The following is a 15479-nucleotide window of genomic DNA, read 5'->3' on the forward strand; positions in this document are numbered from 1 at the left end:
ATATATATATATATATATATATATATATATATTAACATGAATGTAAAAATCAAAGTTGTGAGATAATTTAACAATAAACAAATAAATATAAACATTAAACTTTTTTTACTTTTACTGCATTTAACTTTCCATCTATGTGCAATAAAAAAAAACTTTTCATCTAATGTTTTTATCTTTTAAATATACTTAAATGAGGAGGGATATAAACATGTAGTTACTCCAAAAAAGTAATTTTAAAAAATTTATTATTTATTTTTATCATTCATTTTCTTAAAAATTAATGATTTTAAACTATAATCAATTTTTACCATTAGATTTAAAAAAACGAATAACAAAGATGAAAACTAATTCTCTTATAATTACTTTTAAAGAGTAATTTGATCTTTCATCTTCTTGAAAAAATACCCTTAAGAGAGTAACTTTCCAAGAGTATCTTTACTATAACATGTTTAATTATGTTTTAATTTTAAGAAACCATAGTTGACGTAAAATAAAATATAAAAAAACATAGTTTAAATAAGTTATATTGACATAACACTATATTTCAACGTTCTTTTAAGATTATAAAATGCAAATAATAGTTATTAACGTACAAACTCAATTATAATAAATTTTGGTTTTTTAACACATTTTCATAATTATTTTTTCCCACGTTTGAATGACGAATTAGTGATAGGATTGAACAGATTGGGATAGCTTCTATGTATCCAGATCGGGCTTTTATAATACGTCCAAGATCAGTAGATCATGAACAATCAACAACTAACTTCACTTTAATGCGTCCAAATATTTGGACAATGAAATTATGTGAATTGAGTACTGATATATTTTCTTATAATTTTTTTCTACTATTTTATAAAATAAAAAATAAAAATAAATGCGTTTAATCTCTTAAAAATATAAAACATATTTAATATTTATTACATAAAGAAAGTAAAAAAAATAGAAGAAAAAAATTGTAACAATTTAAATTATTCATGTAAATTTATCTACTGTTTTCCCCAGCGAATCTGGGCTTGATTCGAGCTCAGGCCCAATCTTTGTATTCATGGCTTTTAACCTTATTTCCGTTCTTTAAAAAAGAAACAGATTTAAAATACACTAAAGTTCTCAAGTCTCCGAGAAAAAAAAAATTAATAAGTTATTTGAATAATGTATTTAAAAATTATTTGAAATTATGTTAATTTATTGAAATATTTTAACCATTTTAAAAAATCAATTTTTACACTAATAAGCCAAAAAGAAAGATTTTGAAATCAGTAGTCTTTGGATTCGAAACTAAAAATCAATACTGACATCGAAATTCTCTCTATTCATATAATAAGAAATGCCTTATTCAAATTAGGAATTTCAAAGTTAAAATTTTTGAATTATTTTATCTAAACAAAATATTTTCAAAATAAAATAGTTTTAATAAAAGTTAATTTAAATTTGAAATATTTCAAGATCTTTAAATAATCTTAAAATTTCTCATCTTAACACTATTATAATTAAATTTTACTCCCTCCGTCTCTAGTTATAAGAGTGTTTTCTAAAATTTATTTTTCTTTTTTATAAAATTATTTTTTAATTTTTAGATACATTAATTATTTTGTTTCTTCTTATATACCCTTATTTAATTATTTTATCTCCAAATAATAATAAAAAACAAATAAGTTAATAGAAAGAAAAAAATTAATAATTTTAAAATTATAATATAAATAATCGACAAATTTAATTCAATAACTATTTTTCTAAAAAAATATGATGAATTAGTCAAAAGATTACTACTTATCATCGATTTTGCGTGAAAACCGACAAAAGTAGTGTAGTATGTAAATTTTGTCATGCGATTTTGATTGTCCGATTTATATGACAACTAACAACGTGTGCAAAAGGATTTTCCTTGAATCTTTTATCAGATCGGGACCATCATCAATCACTGAACACTGATATCTGCCATCACAACAATGAAAAAAGATGTCATAAGAAAACAATGAAAAAAGAAAGAAAGAAAGAAAAAACAATAATTTTGCTCGAGTCCAGCGTTGCTTTATTACTTTTTGCTTGTAACAAAAATGAAAAAAAATAGTAAAAAAACAAAAATGAAAAAAAAAATAGTCAAAAGTTTGAGACTTGAGAGGGTTATAATTTCTCTTTTGAATAACTGTTTTTTCCCCTGAAAAAGTATATTTAAGAAGGGTAAAGACTTAACAAGGTACAATCTGACCATAACTTCACGAACCCAAAGCTATTTGACCTAAAAGAGTTCTAAAAAACGGGTTTAATGTATTTTTTAGAGAGAATAAATTAAAACAGACAAGTTGACTGCATTTGCTTGTTGACCTTCCAATAAGTTTGTCATAGTTTGACTTAAAACAGCCACTCAAATGCTCTAGCACTAATTTGTCTGGGTCTGACTTGGTTTGCAATTTGAAAGATATGTTTGTTATCTAAGTTGTCTAACTCAAGAGGCGGCGAATTAAATTTATAATTTTTTTATTAATATACTTTAATTCTTTTTCATACGATAAATATGATAATATATCACAATATTGATTAAAAAGAGAAAACCCAAACAATTAAGATCTCTACCAATATAAATAAATATAATAAATTTATAATAAAAGTAAAGAGATAAGAAAAAAAAAAGAATTACTAACTTAATTTATTCGGATTTGATCACACTTCTTGTGTCTATATCTAGTTTCCAAACAACTTCTTGAAATGTTTATTATCTTTCAATTTTTTTTACAACAAGAAAGCACTCATACACTTTGAGATTCCTCATCATTTGTGTTTGAGTCTCTCAAGAATCAAGTGATATCATATTCTTGTTCTTATAAGGGATGTCTCACCTTTTTCAAAAGTTTAGGCAAAAAATATAAAAGAAATGTTATAAATTGAAGCATTAGAAGGTTTCTCAATAATAGGTGTATTTGGGATTTTTTTTTTCTTCCATAAATGCACTCTTTCTCTCTTTTTTTTCCGAATATACACCACTTTGCAATTTAATTCTCAATCTACACTACTTTGGACTTGACTTTGTGTTTTGATTCACACCACTTTGCAAATGAACGTGACCAAAGAGATCCGACAGCTGCAAACTTAAATGAACGTGAATACACTCTTTTTTTTTGTTTTTTTTTTAATTTAAAATATTATAAAATATAAATATTATATTATATAATTTTTAATTGGTTTTAAAATTACTTAATTATTAAATTAAATTTTATAATTTTGTTTTTATTTTTTATAAAAGAAAAATAAAAAAATTGGATAAAATTAGAGTAAAATTTTTTAGTTACGTTGTATGTAATTTTGTAGTTAAATTTATGTGTTGTTGATATTTTTTTGTTATGTTCGTTAACTAAAAAATAAGAAAATTAATTATTAGTATTAAAACAAATTAAAAAATACTGTTAAAAAATAATTGATACATCTATCTTATACAATAGACATCAAATTTTAAAGTGTAGTAACTGATATGATAGTCCAAAATAATGAAATATATTAAAAATACAATTATAACGCAAATATGACAAAATTAATTATGATGTGAAATATGCTGTGCAGGATATAATTACACACTATAACACTTTAAAATTGTCCTAATATATCTCCATTTTAAATTTTTCTTTAGCCAAATCTAAAAAATAATTGTGCAACTAAAAATATTATACATGTAAAAAATATAACGGATGGTAATTTTTTTCTCAATTTTATTTAAACATTTTGATTTCCGTTGCTAATCTATATCAACCGCTGCTACACCGAACTCCCACTATTTAATTAGTAGATATATAAAATTTAAAATAAACGACTTAACTTTAGCAACTAAAAAATTACGAAGAACAAGCACGAACAAATTAAACAAAATTTGAAAATTACATATAAACCAAAAATACAACAACAAAGTTACAAAGGCTCTACTTACTACTAGTATTCTTAAAGTTAAACAAAATTAATTTTGAACTATTTTAATCTCAATCAAAGTCGCATGAGGACAAAAAGAATTAAATTTCTTCTATTTTTCTTAAATCATGATTACGTTCCGTTAAGGCACGGACCCATAAATGAAAAAAGTTGTTAAGTCAATGCATATGCCATATGCTACGACCGGTTCCACTAACAAAATCCCGGCTCTCATCGTTATTTACCATGCTGGGGTGCCACGTTGACTGGTTCCACTATTTATTTATTATATTATAAATAAATATAATCAATTTATAATAAAAGTAAAGAGATAAGGAAAGTGATAAATTTGTGTGAATCATCAGGGTCATTCTCAAGAGAGGTAACTCCTTATGACATACTTTTTGGTTTTTTGGTGTAATTTCAAATTTTCAAATTTTGAATTTAAAAACTTGAAAACAATTTTAATTCTTTTAAAAGAAATTTGTAGACTTGATTTAAATTAATCTAATGGCCAAATATGTTTATTGGAATTTTTTTTTTAACAATTTGACATAAGTCTTAAATCTTCTAATTACTTGACTTGTTGGTGTTTAAGATTTTTTTATGTTACTTTGCTTTCACCTTTTTATCATTTACTTGCTGACATCATCAAAACCTACAACATTACATACATAATCACATAGTTATTCACCACCAAAAAGTATTAGTATTCTAGTTCGGTAACTCATTTTTAGTTTTTTTTACTAATTAAAAAATTGTTTGATTGTTTAATAAATAATTTTTTAAGTAATTTTTAGTGCATTTTAAGTATTTTTTTAATGTTTTTTGAAATGTTACTTAAAATAGTATTTTTATAAAAATGCTAGTTTTTATATATATATAATCCTTTAAATATTTATTTAATTTCTTTATTATCCTTTTTAAATATGTTATTTAAAAATTTTCAACTATTAAAATAACTAGTTTTACCAAACACTTATAATTTAACCAGTTATCTTAAAATTGTCTAACCATCAGCTTTCAGCTTTTCCACGAACAATTAACTTTTCCAACTTCCAGTTAATTTTTTCAATTAATTTTGCCAAATATAACCTATATATTTTATTATTATTTTTACTTACCTTTTTCGGTCTTATTATTTTTAAGTTTTATGGTAAATATATAAATAATTAAAAATTAGATAAAGATAATAAATAATATTCTATTATTTTTTACAAAATAAATGAATTTTTTTAATTGATACTTAAAAAGAATGACTATATTAACTAAAATTGACTGCAAGTTAAAAAATTAATCGATAACTAAAAACTCAAAAATTAATTATAAAACCTTACCGAAGATCAGTAACAAATGGTCACATGGATAAAAAGAAAGTGATATTTGTGTCTGAATTTTGATTTTTTTTTTGCTACTTTTATCAAATGTTTCAGTTCGATTATCATTTATTCTTCTACAAATGCAAAACTACGACTTATTTTATACTAGTATTATTCAACGGGACCTTCCACTATTGCTGTGGAGATAGATCTTTCCAATCATGATCTTAAAGTAACGGTGCTGCTTTTTTTTAAAGCTATATTAATGGAGAATTTAACTAATTAAATATTATTGTTGAGAAGAACCGATTTGGAAGGGTGAACACAGTTTTTTTTTTATAATAGGCATCGCTCATCATACTGTGAATTGTGTACATTACATTACATGTACTATTTTTTTAAAATAAAAGATTGAGATGTACTCCCAGCCCCAGGTAAACATATTGTATGAGCCTGATTAGTAGTTACTATTTGGACATTTTTTTTATATTAATAATTTGTTACTACTTACATATTGACTAACGAGTCTCAAATAAAATGCTATATGAGAGCAATCTTATGTGAAATTCTTGAAACCAATTACATTCATATCATATACATAAATATCAATTATAAAAAGAGCTAAAAGTGTACACATAAAGAAGAGATACACAAATAAGTGATTGATTATAGTGATTTTGGATTTAATTTTCTCACATAATGTTTCGTTTCGTAGAGGAAAAAAATGTGATTAAGAAAAAAGATCATACTAAAGATAACCAATTATATTCTCCAAGAATATTCCGCACTAATAGTGATAAAAAAAAAGAAAAAATACAATTCAAGCATTTTACTTAAAAGAGATTATGAAAAAATTGAAGAGGAAGAATTTTATTAGGACAATAATATTTAAAATATTACAATAGTATTATAAAAAAAATAGAACATACTATTACATTACTATAGTACTTTTTTTAATACAAGTATAAATATTTTTATTAGTACTCCAATAGTTAAAATAATTTAAATATGACAGTACTCAAAAGGACAAACTTTTTTTATATAAAATATTAAATATAATTTTTTGAAAATATTTTATTGATTTAAATTCATTAGCATTGAATAATTTAATGATAAAAATAGAATACATTCATTACATTATGAAATATTTTCGAAGGACTCATGAAACAATAAATTTTAGATTGGGAAAAATCTCCCATTTGAAAAACACATTAAATAAATATTCAATGTGTTTAGCATTAAATAATTATAACTAGGCAAAAAAACATTAAATAATTATTTCAAGGACACATTAAATGTCATACTTTTTTTATATAAAAGATCAAATGCAAAATTTTGAAAACATCTTATTGGTTTAAATTCATTAGCATAAAGTAATTTAATGATAAAAATAGAATACATTCATTACTATAATAAATATTATTCAAGGACTCATGAAACTACATTAAACAAATAAATTAATTAAGGTTTTGTTTGATTTAGAAGATGAAAATAAAAAGAATGAGAATAAAAGAAATTTGTTTTGAATTAAAGTAAATCATTAAAGCCCGTGAATTTCACAAAATAAAGAATATTTTTTTAATAGTATTTTTCTCTTCTATAGTGAACACACCGTTAAAGTTAAGGTGTATACATGCTATGCTGTTTGATTAAAGCTACCTTACGCGTGGCAAACGTTTGAAAGCAACTTAAATATTTATTCAGAATTGGCCCTCTCCTTGAATAAAAAGCCAGTATTTGATACTTAGTACAATAAAACTCGAATTTGGATTAAGATACGACAATTTGACACTATTTATTTACACGTTCGATATTTTTTTTACTCAAACTTAATTATTATAAATATTAATACAAATTTTTAATAGACAAAAAATAATCGTAAACGTGTAGTTTCCAATAATAATAACCTTTATAGTTAGGTGAGAGACTACTTCAATACATACTTGATGAAAGATTCCCCGTTCCATCCAAAATATTTTTTAAATTCCGAAGAATCATATCACATGCTTGGAGTGTCTTTGTTTCAGAATTTTTTATATATTTTACTTTCCATATTTTAAGTGGATTCCATCATTACGCATCACTATTTTTTACTTTTTATAGTTAAAAATAATTTTTTTCCCAATAAAATGTCTATTTTTTTTACTAAATGGGTCTCATAAAAGAACCCTAAATTCTTAAAATTTATGTAACGTTTTATTACTAAATGGTTCATTACAATGCATTATCAACGTATAAGCGCATGACCGTTGAAAGTGTGAAAACGGACATTCTAATGCAAGTTCGACGGATACTTCTAAGTTACAAAGGGGATATTTTGGAAACGTAAGTTGGAGGCCAATGCATTAAGTAACTTAAACTTGCCTTAAATAAACACTTACTTTTTGAGAGGTGCTTAATAGTAAGTGAGAGTTTTCATGACCTGATCAGGCTTAAAAATATTTTAAGAAATTAATATTAGTAACATAGTTATTCTAATATATATTATTTCATTGCTTAATACTTATTAAAAATTACAAAATTAAGAGAGAAATAATGATCCCACCTCCCTTAAAATCCTTTGTGTATATATGAGAAAAAAATATAAGTTAATATTTGTTTAGAAGTTTTCTAGTAGATCATATCTCTAACTTTAACCATAAAATCAATAATAATTTTTTAAATTTAATATTTGTCAAATAACTATTTATTAGAACTTAAACATTTAAATTATTATGTAAAAGAAAAAATTGGTCACCAATTCAATACACTCTTGTATCCGTCTAGAAAGAGTCATTAAATAAAAGTTGAAACTTAAAAAAATTTATGATTTTTAATAAATTTCATCCAATAATAAATAGTATGTTAGAAAGAATGTCTTGTTAGCATTATAAGAATGAGCACAAATTCAAAAAAGTGGACCAAATACATTATAAGAACATGTTTTATATATTAGAAGCGAAAAAAATAACTTTTTTGTCCTAATTATAAGAAATATAGGATTATTTTATTGTTAAAAAAATTCACTCCTAATTAATTGTGAGTCTATTAATAATCTATTCATTTTCTTATGAAAATAAGTACATTTATTGGGCTATTAATAAAATAAGATATAGGCTGAATTTAAACAACGTACCACCTCTAAAAAAATTAATTTCATGGATAATTTTAAAATAAAACTAAAATTTATGACAAATTAATTAATTAATAAATTTTATTGACCTTGATGAATTAACTAATTATTTAGAAGAATTATAAAATATACCATAATAGTATATATGATATTAATTATAATAGTATACTTTAATTCTACCATTTAATTATATGTAATAGTAATATATTGTATCAATAAATCAGATTCACCTGATGTTATTCCCCATATTGGTCGATTGACCCTATTAAAATTTCAAACCGGATTAGAACACAGGCAAACCCTTCCACTTAAGGTACAAATACCCCTATTAATAAGCACAACCCCGACAGCAGGATCTTATTGATATCATTGACATCAGTGCTTGAAAAGTAAATTTAATAAGTTAAACGTGAGTTTTTGGTCCATTATATTTAAATATTTGTCTATTTTAGTATATTAAATTTTAAAAAAATTATTTTGACATTTTATATTTTTTAAAGTTTTAATATATTAAGTTTTAAAAGTTTTATTTTAATTTTTTATATTTAAAAAAAATTATTTTGATTTTATTTTTCATTTTTCATTAATGCTTCATCAATATTTTAAATTTTAAAATAAATAGTTATTTTAAATTAATTATTTTAGTTATCTTTAGTGTCAGATCAAAATTTAAAACACTGATAAAACATAATCGTTTTTAAATGAAAACAAAAGAAATACTCTATATGAAACTTTAAAAACATAAAAAAAATTAAAAACTTAATGTTTTAAAATATCTTTTTTACAAATATAAAAAATTAAAATGAAAATTTTAAAAGTTAAGGTAATAAAAATACGAAAAAAAAAACACTAGAACATAATCAACAAAACCGAAATTTAGTCAACGTAATATAAGCACCGAGGTTGCCTTGATCCACTTTTGACTATAATCAATAACACTATATAATGCGCACTCCGATAAGAAAAGTACACAAATATTGGAAACTGCCATCATCCATTCTTTTGCTTTATGTTATGACAGCAAACTGAGCTAAAGCAGAAGAAGCGCCATCCATGTCTCGGCTTCATAAGTCAACAACAGGTCAGCAGCAACAGTTTCATTCCCTACACCAAATCCTGTCCCCATACATGTCAAGTGTTGTTGTATCCGTTTTATTATGGCATGCCATTGCTGTGCTTTTGCTTTCAAATTTGGCCTCTGCTGAGGGCATTGAGGCCACAAATGGAGGCACAAAACACAGAGGTGAGGTGATCTATGCCCACAATGGCGCTGTTGCCACTGATGACGGTAGATGCTCAAGGATTGGGAAGGATGTTCTGAGAGAAGGAGGACATGCAGTGGATGCAGCAGTGGCTTCTGCCCTTTGTTTGGGGGTTGTGAGTCCTGCTTCAAGTGGCCTTGGTGGTGGTGCCTTTATGCTTCTCAGGTTTTCTTTTTTTAATTATTATCTACAAATGTTAGTCGTTAATTATTAGTTTTTTTTTATTTTTCCCTCCCTCTTTTTTCTCTTTTCCCACCAAACCAATCTTATAATTCCTTATGCTTCTCAGGTTGAATAATGGGGTGGCAAAGGCTTTTGATATGAGAGAAACTGCTCCTGCTCTTTCTTGCAAGGTACCCTTTTAACTCTTTAACCATCTAAATCATTATTTCCTTTTTCAATTTTTGGATTATTCGTATGCTTATTATAGTTTTTTTTATTTTAAAATTGATGGATTTGTTATACGATTGAGACTCAAGAGAAAAAGAGAGAAAACCATTAAAAAAAACTCAAAATTTTGATCCTTGTTTATTTCATTTTCTTTCATCATTACATAACCTTGTATTGATTTTTTTTTAACACAAAGGCTAATGGTGTCTTTAGGCACTAAATTATTAAAGAAATAAAATAAAAAGTATCTGATAAAAATACAAGGCATGTTTATTTTTTTTTCTGTTTTCATTTTCTGTTTTTATTTTTAATTTACAAAATTGATACATTGTTTTAAACTGTATTCTTAGTTTTCAAAGATTTTTAAGGACGGGAACCCTGAAAAAAACTTTTTTTTTTTGTGTTTTCTGTACAAACATTTGAAAACAGGAAATAGATTGAAAGCAATGTGACAGTTTTACATATCAAAAGTAAAAACATAAATAAAAAAAGGAAATGAATGCAGAAATAAATTAAGTAGTTGTTATATTAAAATAAAATATTTAACCAACATGGGGTGTTAGGGTTAGAAAATAACCATATAGTACAAACATTTGAAAACAGAAAATATATCAAAAACAATGTGACAGTTTTACCAATTAAAAGTAAAAACATAAAATAAAAAAGAGGAAATGGATGCAAAAATAAATTAAGTAGTTGTTATATTAAAATAAAATGTTTAACCAACATGCTGTGTTATGGTTGGAAAATAACCATACAGTACAAACATTTGAAAACAGAAAATAGATTGAAAACAATGTGACAGTTTTACAAATTAAAAGTAAAAACATAAAATAGAAAAGAGGAAATGCATGCAGAAATAAATTAGGTAGTCGTTATGTTAAAATAAAATGTTTAACCAACATGGTGTGTTATGGTTGGAAAATAACCATACACCTTAAGCATGTGGTTAGGAGTTTGATCCTTAGATCCATGTGCATGCTAGAACACATATTGGGAGATATTAATCCATTAAATAGATTTATTTTATCTGGAGGAATCCTTTCTGAGACAAATTTTATTAGGGAAGACAGTATTATTGCATTAGAAACCCAAGTGTGGTAAGTGTTTCCTTTCTTAATAAAATCGTGTTACTTTTGGATGTTTAAAATCAGCACTGATTTTAAAGTTTAAAACATAAAAATTATATAGTACTTAATTTTTTAAATAGTTGTAAACAATTCATAAGGTGTATTAAACATGATTTATCCATTTTTGTCAGGATATGTATGCTGGAAATACTACTTTGAAGGCCAAAGGTGGCCTATCTGTAGCAGTTCCTGGAGAACTTGCTGGCCTTCATGAGGCGTGGAAACAACATGGGAAGCTTCCATGGAAAAGACTTGTAAAGCCAGCTGAGTTTCTAGCACGTAGAGGGTTTAAAGTATCACCATACCTCCACATGCAGATGGAAGCATCAGAGTCAGATATATTGGAAGACAAGGGTCTTCGTAGCATATTTGCACCAAATGGAAAACTCTTGAATATAGGTGACATTTGCTACAATAACAAACTAGCTGAGACTCTCAGAACAATATCCGAGTCTGGTCCACAAGCCTTCTATGATGGATTGATTGGTCTTAATTTAGTTAAAGATGTTCAGAATGCTGGAGGGATATTGAGCATGAAAGACCTCAAAAGTTACACTGTTAAACAGAAGGAACCCATATCTAATGATGTTCTTGGACTAACGCTCCTTGGCATGCCTCCCCCTTCAGGTGGGCATCCAATGATGCTAGTAAGTCTATCTGATTCACTACCTATGTGTTATTGTTAACAAGTTTTTTCTTTTCTTGATATCTACCTTATTATTAGCAAATTAAGGGACTTAGCCAATGCTGTCTTTTGTTACAGCTGCTGAACATTCTAGATCAATATAAGCTCCCTTCTGGCCTTTCTGGTGCCCTTGGCTTCCATCGAGAAATTGAAGCTTTGAAGCATGTATTTGCCGTGAGAATGAATCTTGGTGACCCTGATTTTGTAAATATAACTGGGGTTCTTTCTGATATGCTTTCTCATAGTTTTGCTAAAGTGTTGAAAAATGACATCAATGATAATAAGACTTTTGGCCCCAGTCATTACGGCAGCAGGTAAGCTCCTAAGTTCATTGAGTTTACACTAATTTTCACATTGATTCATGCCTGTGCTAGTTAATTAGGTTCTTTAGATTCCATGTTTGTCTTATGCTACCTCACACACTAGCAATATGCAGCTTTTGGTGTGAATGACAAGAATAAAATGCAGCAAATGTTGACAATTAATGCATCATAACTTGCGCGTCTCCATAAACTAGAGTTGAAAGATTCAATGAAATCAATTTCTTGACCAATTGGTTTCATAATATAGTCAACTTGAAACATATAGAAAGATATATCTTGATTGAGGAAGTGTCTGCAACTTGTATATAAAGGTTGACTTTAGGTGTTTTAGGCATTTGGTCAACTTGATTATGCTGTACGTGTCTATCTAAATTGTATTTGTCCTTAAAAGTAGCCCTGATTTCAGTTTAGTTCAAATTTAATTTAGTTTTTGTAAGTACAAATGATTTTAATTTATAGATGCATTTGGCTTAACGGAAACTGAGAGGTGATGCAGCTATGTTACTACGCGGTTTACAACAGAACAACTATGTAGTGAACGACACGGTTTACAACAGAACAACTATCTAGTATCTAGGCTTATTCAGTTAGAACCACCAATGTCATTTAACCGTCAAGTGAAGTAATGAATTCAATCTTCACAAACCAGCATATAGTAGCAGCCTCACATTACATTCTGTTACTCACAGTGTTAACATGACATGATAAAAAGGAAGTTTAAAATGATTGTATGTATGGGCACTAAGTTGTATTATATATATAAAGATCCAATTAAAAATAAGTTCTAAACTAAAATTAATTTTGTGGCAATACAGAATTCTCAGTTGTGCTGAACTGTGTTTGCAGGTGGAATCCGATAAATGATCATGGTACAAGTCATTTAAGTATAATAGATCCCGAGAGAAACGCCATTTCCATGACTAGCACTGTAAATTCATATTTTGGTTCAAAGATCCTTTCACCAAGTACAGGAATAGTACTGAACAATGAAATGGATGATTTTTCCATCCCTAGAAATGTTACCAAGGATGTTCCACCACCAGCTCCTGCCAATTTCATCAAGCCAGGAAAGCGGCCACTATCATCCATGTCACCCACTATTGTCCTTAAGGTAATCAATCCTTTATCAAGATTTGACTTTCTTAAATGTGGATATCCTCTTCCACATTACCATCCATGTCACCCACTAACATTCATTTCACCCACTACTGCTCAAGTTGAGCTTCATCAAGAGATAGAGATAAAAAGAATTTTAATTTATTAAAGGTTAAATTAGTCAATTGGTCCCTGAACTATTTGAGTGTTTTCAAGTAGATCTTCAAACTAAAATTTATTAATTGGGTTCTTCATCATGTAATTTTTTTAAGTGAATCACTAGGGTTTTTTTGTTTAGGGACTTAATAAAAAAAGAAAGTTTCAAGACCTATTTGAAAATGTTCAAATATTTTAATATTTTAGGAACCAACCGAGTAATTTAACCTTTATTAAATAACACAATCACTCTTATCACGCATACAAAAGAACAAATCTTGATTGCAATGGTTATGAAATCCTTTCACTATTATTAATTCAAGGTACTCATATTCTTTACTTGCAATGATTTCTTACCATGCCTATACAGGATGGGAAGCTAAAAGCTGTAGTAGGTGCAAGTGGAGGTGGTTTCATCATTGGTGGAACTGCAGAAGTACTTTTGAATCACTTCGTTAAAGGACTGAATCCTTTTTCTTCTGTAACGGCTCCAAGGGTCTATCATCAGGTACTCTATTTAAAGTTTTTGGGGGGTTGCTTGTTATTTCTGCCTCTGATTGGTAAGCTCTGATATGCAGAAACTGATAAACAACTTAATTATGTGCTTATTGAATAAGTGTTTGTCATTTAAGTGATGTATAAGTTGTTTCTTTAATTCAAGAGGAAATTAAATATGATTAAACTGTTTTCATAAGTTGTAATTGTTTTCATAAATTATACTGGAGAACAAATTGAATTAAGCTAAGAGCAACTTATGGACAAAATAATAGGCTATTTTCATAAATACTTATGCCACAAGATAAACTGTAATAAATTCTTCCCAACGCACCTTAAGAGTGTTATAGATATATTATATATATAATGAATGGCAGCATTAAAACCGAGGAAAATTTTTATTATCACTTATCAGAATTTAAAACTTCTAACTTGAATCCATATTTTTGTCCCTGTAAGCTGTTTCTCTTTCTCCTATGTATGGTTCATTTCAATTGATAAGAATTTTGTCTTTATGTAGCTACTGTTATTCTGATATTTTTCTCTTTTGTGATTGTGACTACATACTTATCTCGACATGTTGTTTTATGCAGCTACTACCTAACGTGGTTAATTATGAGAATTGGACAACTGTGTTCGGTGACCACTTTGAAGTTCCAGCTGATATCAGGAAAGCCCTTAAAAGTAAGGGTCATGTCCTAAAGGGCCTTGCCGGTGGGACTATTTGCCAATTCATTGTTTTAGACACTATTGTGCCCTCCAAACAAAATAAAGGGATTGAAAACGAAACGCTTGTGGCAGTGAGTGATCCAAGAAAGGGTGGTTTTCCTGCAGGCTTTTGAGATAATTCATCTCATCTATGCAAGTTTTCTCCTTTACATGATTCTTATACTGCTTGCTGTATTTCGTTAATGGGAATAAAAAATCTATACAATTTGGCTTCTGGTTATCTCAAAGTCTCTACAAGTTCAACTACCCTGCTTGTTCTCATCTATGCAATTTTTCTCCTTTACATGATTCTTCTACTGCTAATTGTATTTAAATTGAATAATGGGAATGAAAAATGTACACAATTTTCTTCTGGTTATCTCAACAAGTCTCTACTCCTACTCCAGAAGTTAATTACATCACTTTGCTTCCTCTTCTGCCCTTGAGAGCTTCCTACACCAATCAAATTACAAGAAAAATGATGAAGGTCTGAATTAATTTATACTGGAGTGGATATTACACAAATAGAAGTAATAAATGATAATTTCTATAAACTCAATCAAAATAAAAGGGGAATGCATAGAATTAATCTCTAATTTTCACTTATGAAGAGGATTTATCACTTGATGACTCAATTGATGTACATTTATAAGTCTGCCATGATCACTCCACTAGGAACACACAATCGAGAATGACGCTCTCAACCAGCTTCTTCTGTATATATGCCAGTGTTTTGGTTAACTGTTTTCTCTTTCCTCTAAATTTCCCTAATATTGGAGTGGAGACAAACATGGAATAGAGATTACAACTCCTTCATTTTCTCTCCATTCTTCATATTTCTAAACCAAATGTGATAATAAAAAAAGTGACCTCTTATTCATTTCCCTTTTATTCAAACACATCTCCCAAT

The 15479-nt window shown here is 27.2% G+C and overlaps 1 protein-coding gene across 1 annotated transcript; it reads left to right on the top strand.

Moving 5' to 3' along the window:
• The first annotated feature begins 9286 nt into the window (after positions 1–9286).
• Positions 9287–14948, top strand: LOC114380837 (glutathione hydrolase 1-like). Its single transcript, XM_028339907.1, has 7 exons — positions 9287–9752; positions 9877–9940; positions 11239–11754; positions 11871–12106; positions 12962–13226; positions 13737–13874; positions 14455–14948. Exons 1-7 carry the CDS (start codon positions 9379–9381, stop codon positions 14701–14703), a joined length of 1842 nt encoding a protein of 613 aa, XP_028195708.1. The 5' UTR covers positions 9287–9378; the 3' UTR covers positions 14704–14948.
• Positions 14949–15479: the final 531 nt, after the last annotated feature.

Source organism: Glycine soja, chromosome 13 (assembly GCF_004193775.1).
Source record: "Glycine soja cultivar W05 chromosome 13, ASM419377v2, whole genome shotgun sequence".
Taxonomy (NCBI): Eukaryota; Viridiplantae; Streptophyta; class Magnoliopsida; order Fabales; family Fabaceae; genus Glycine; species Glycine soja.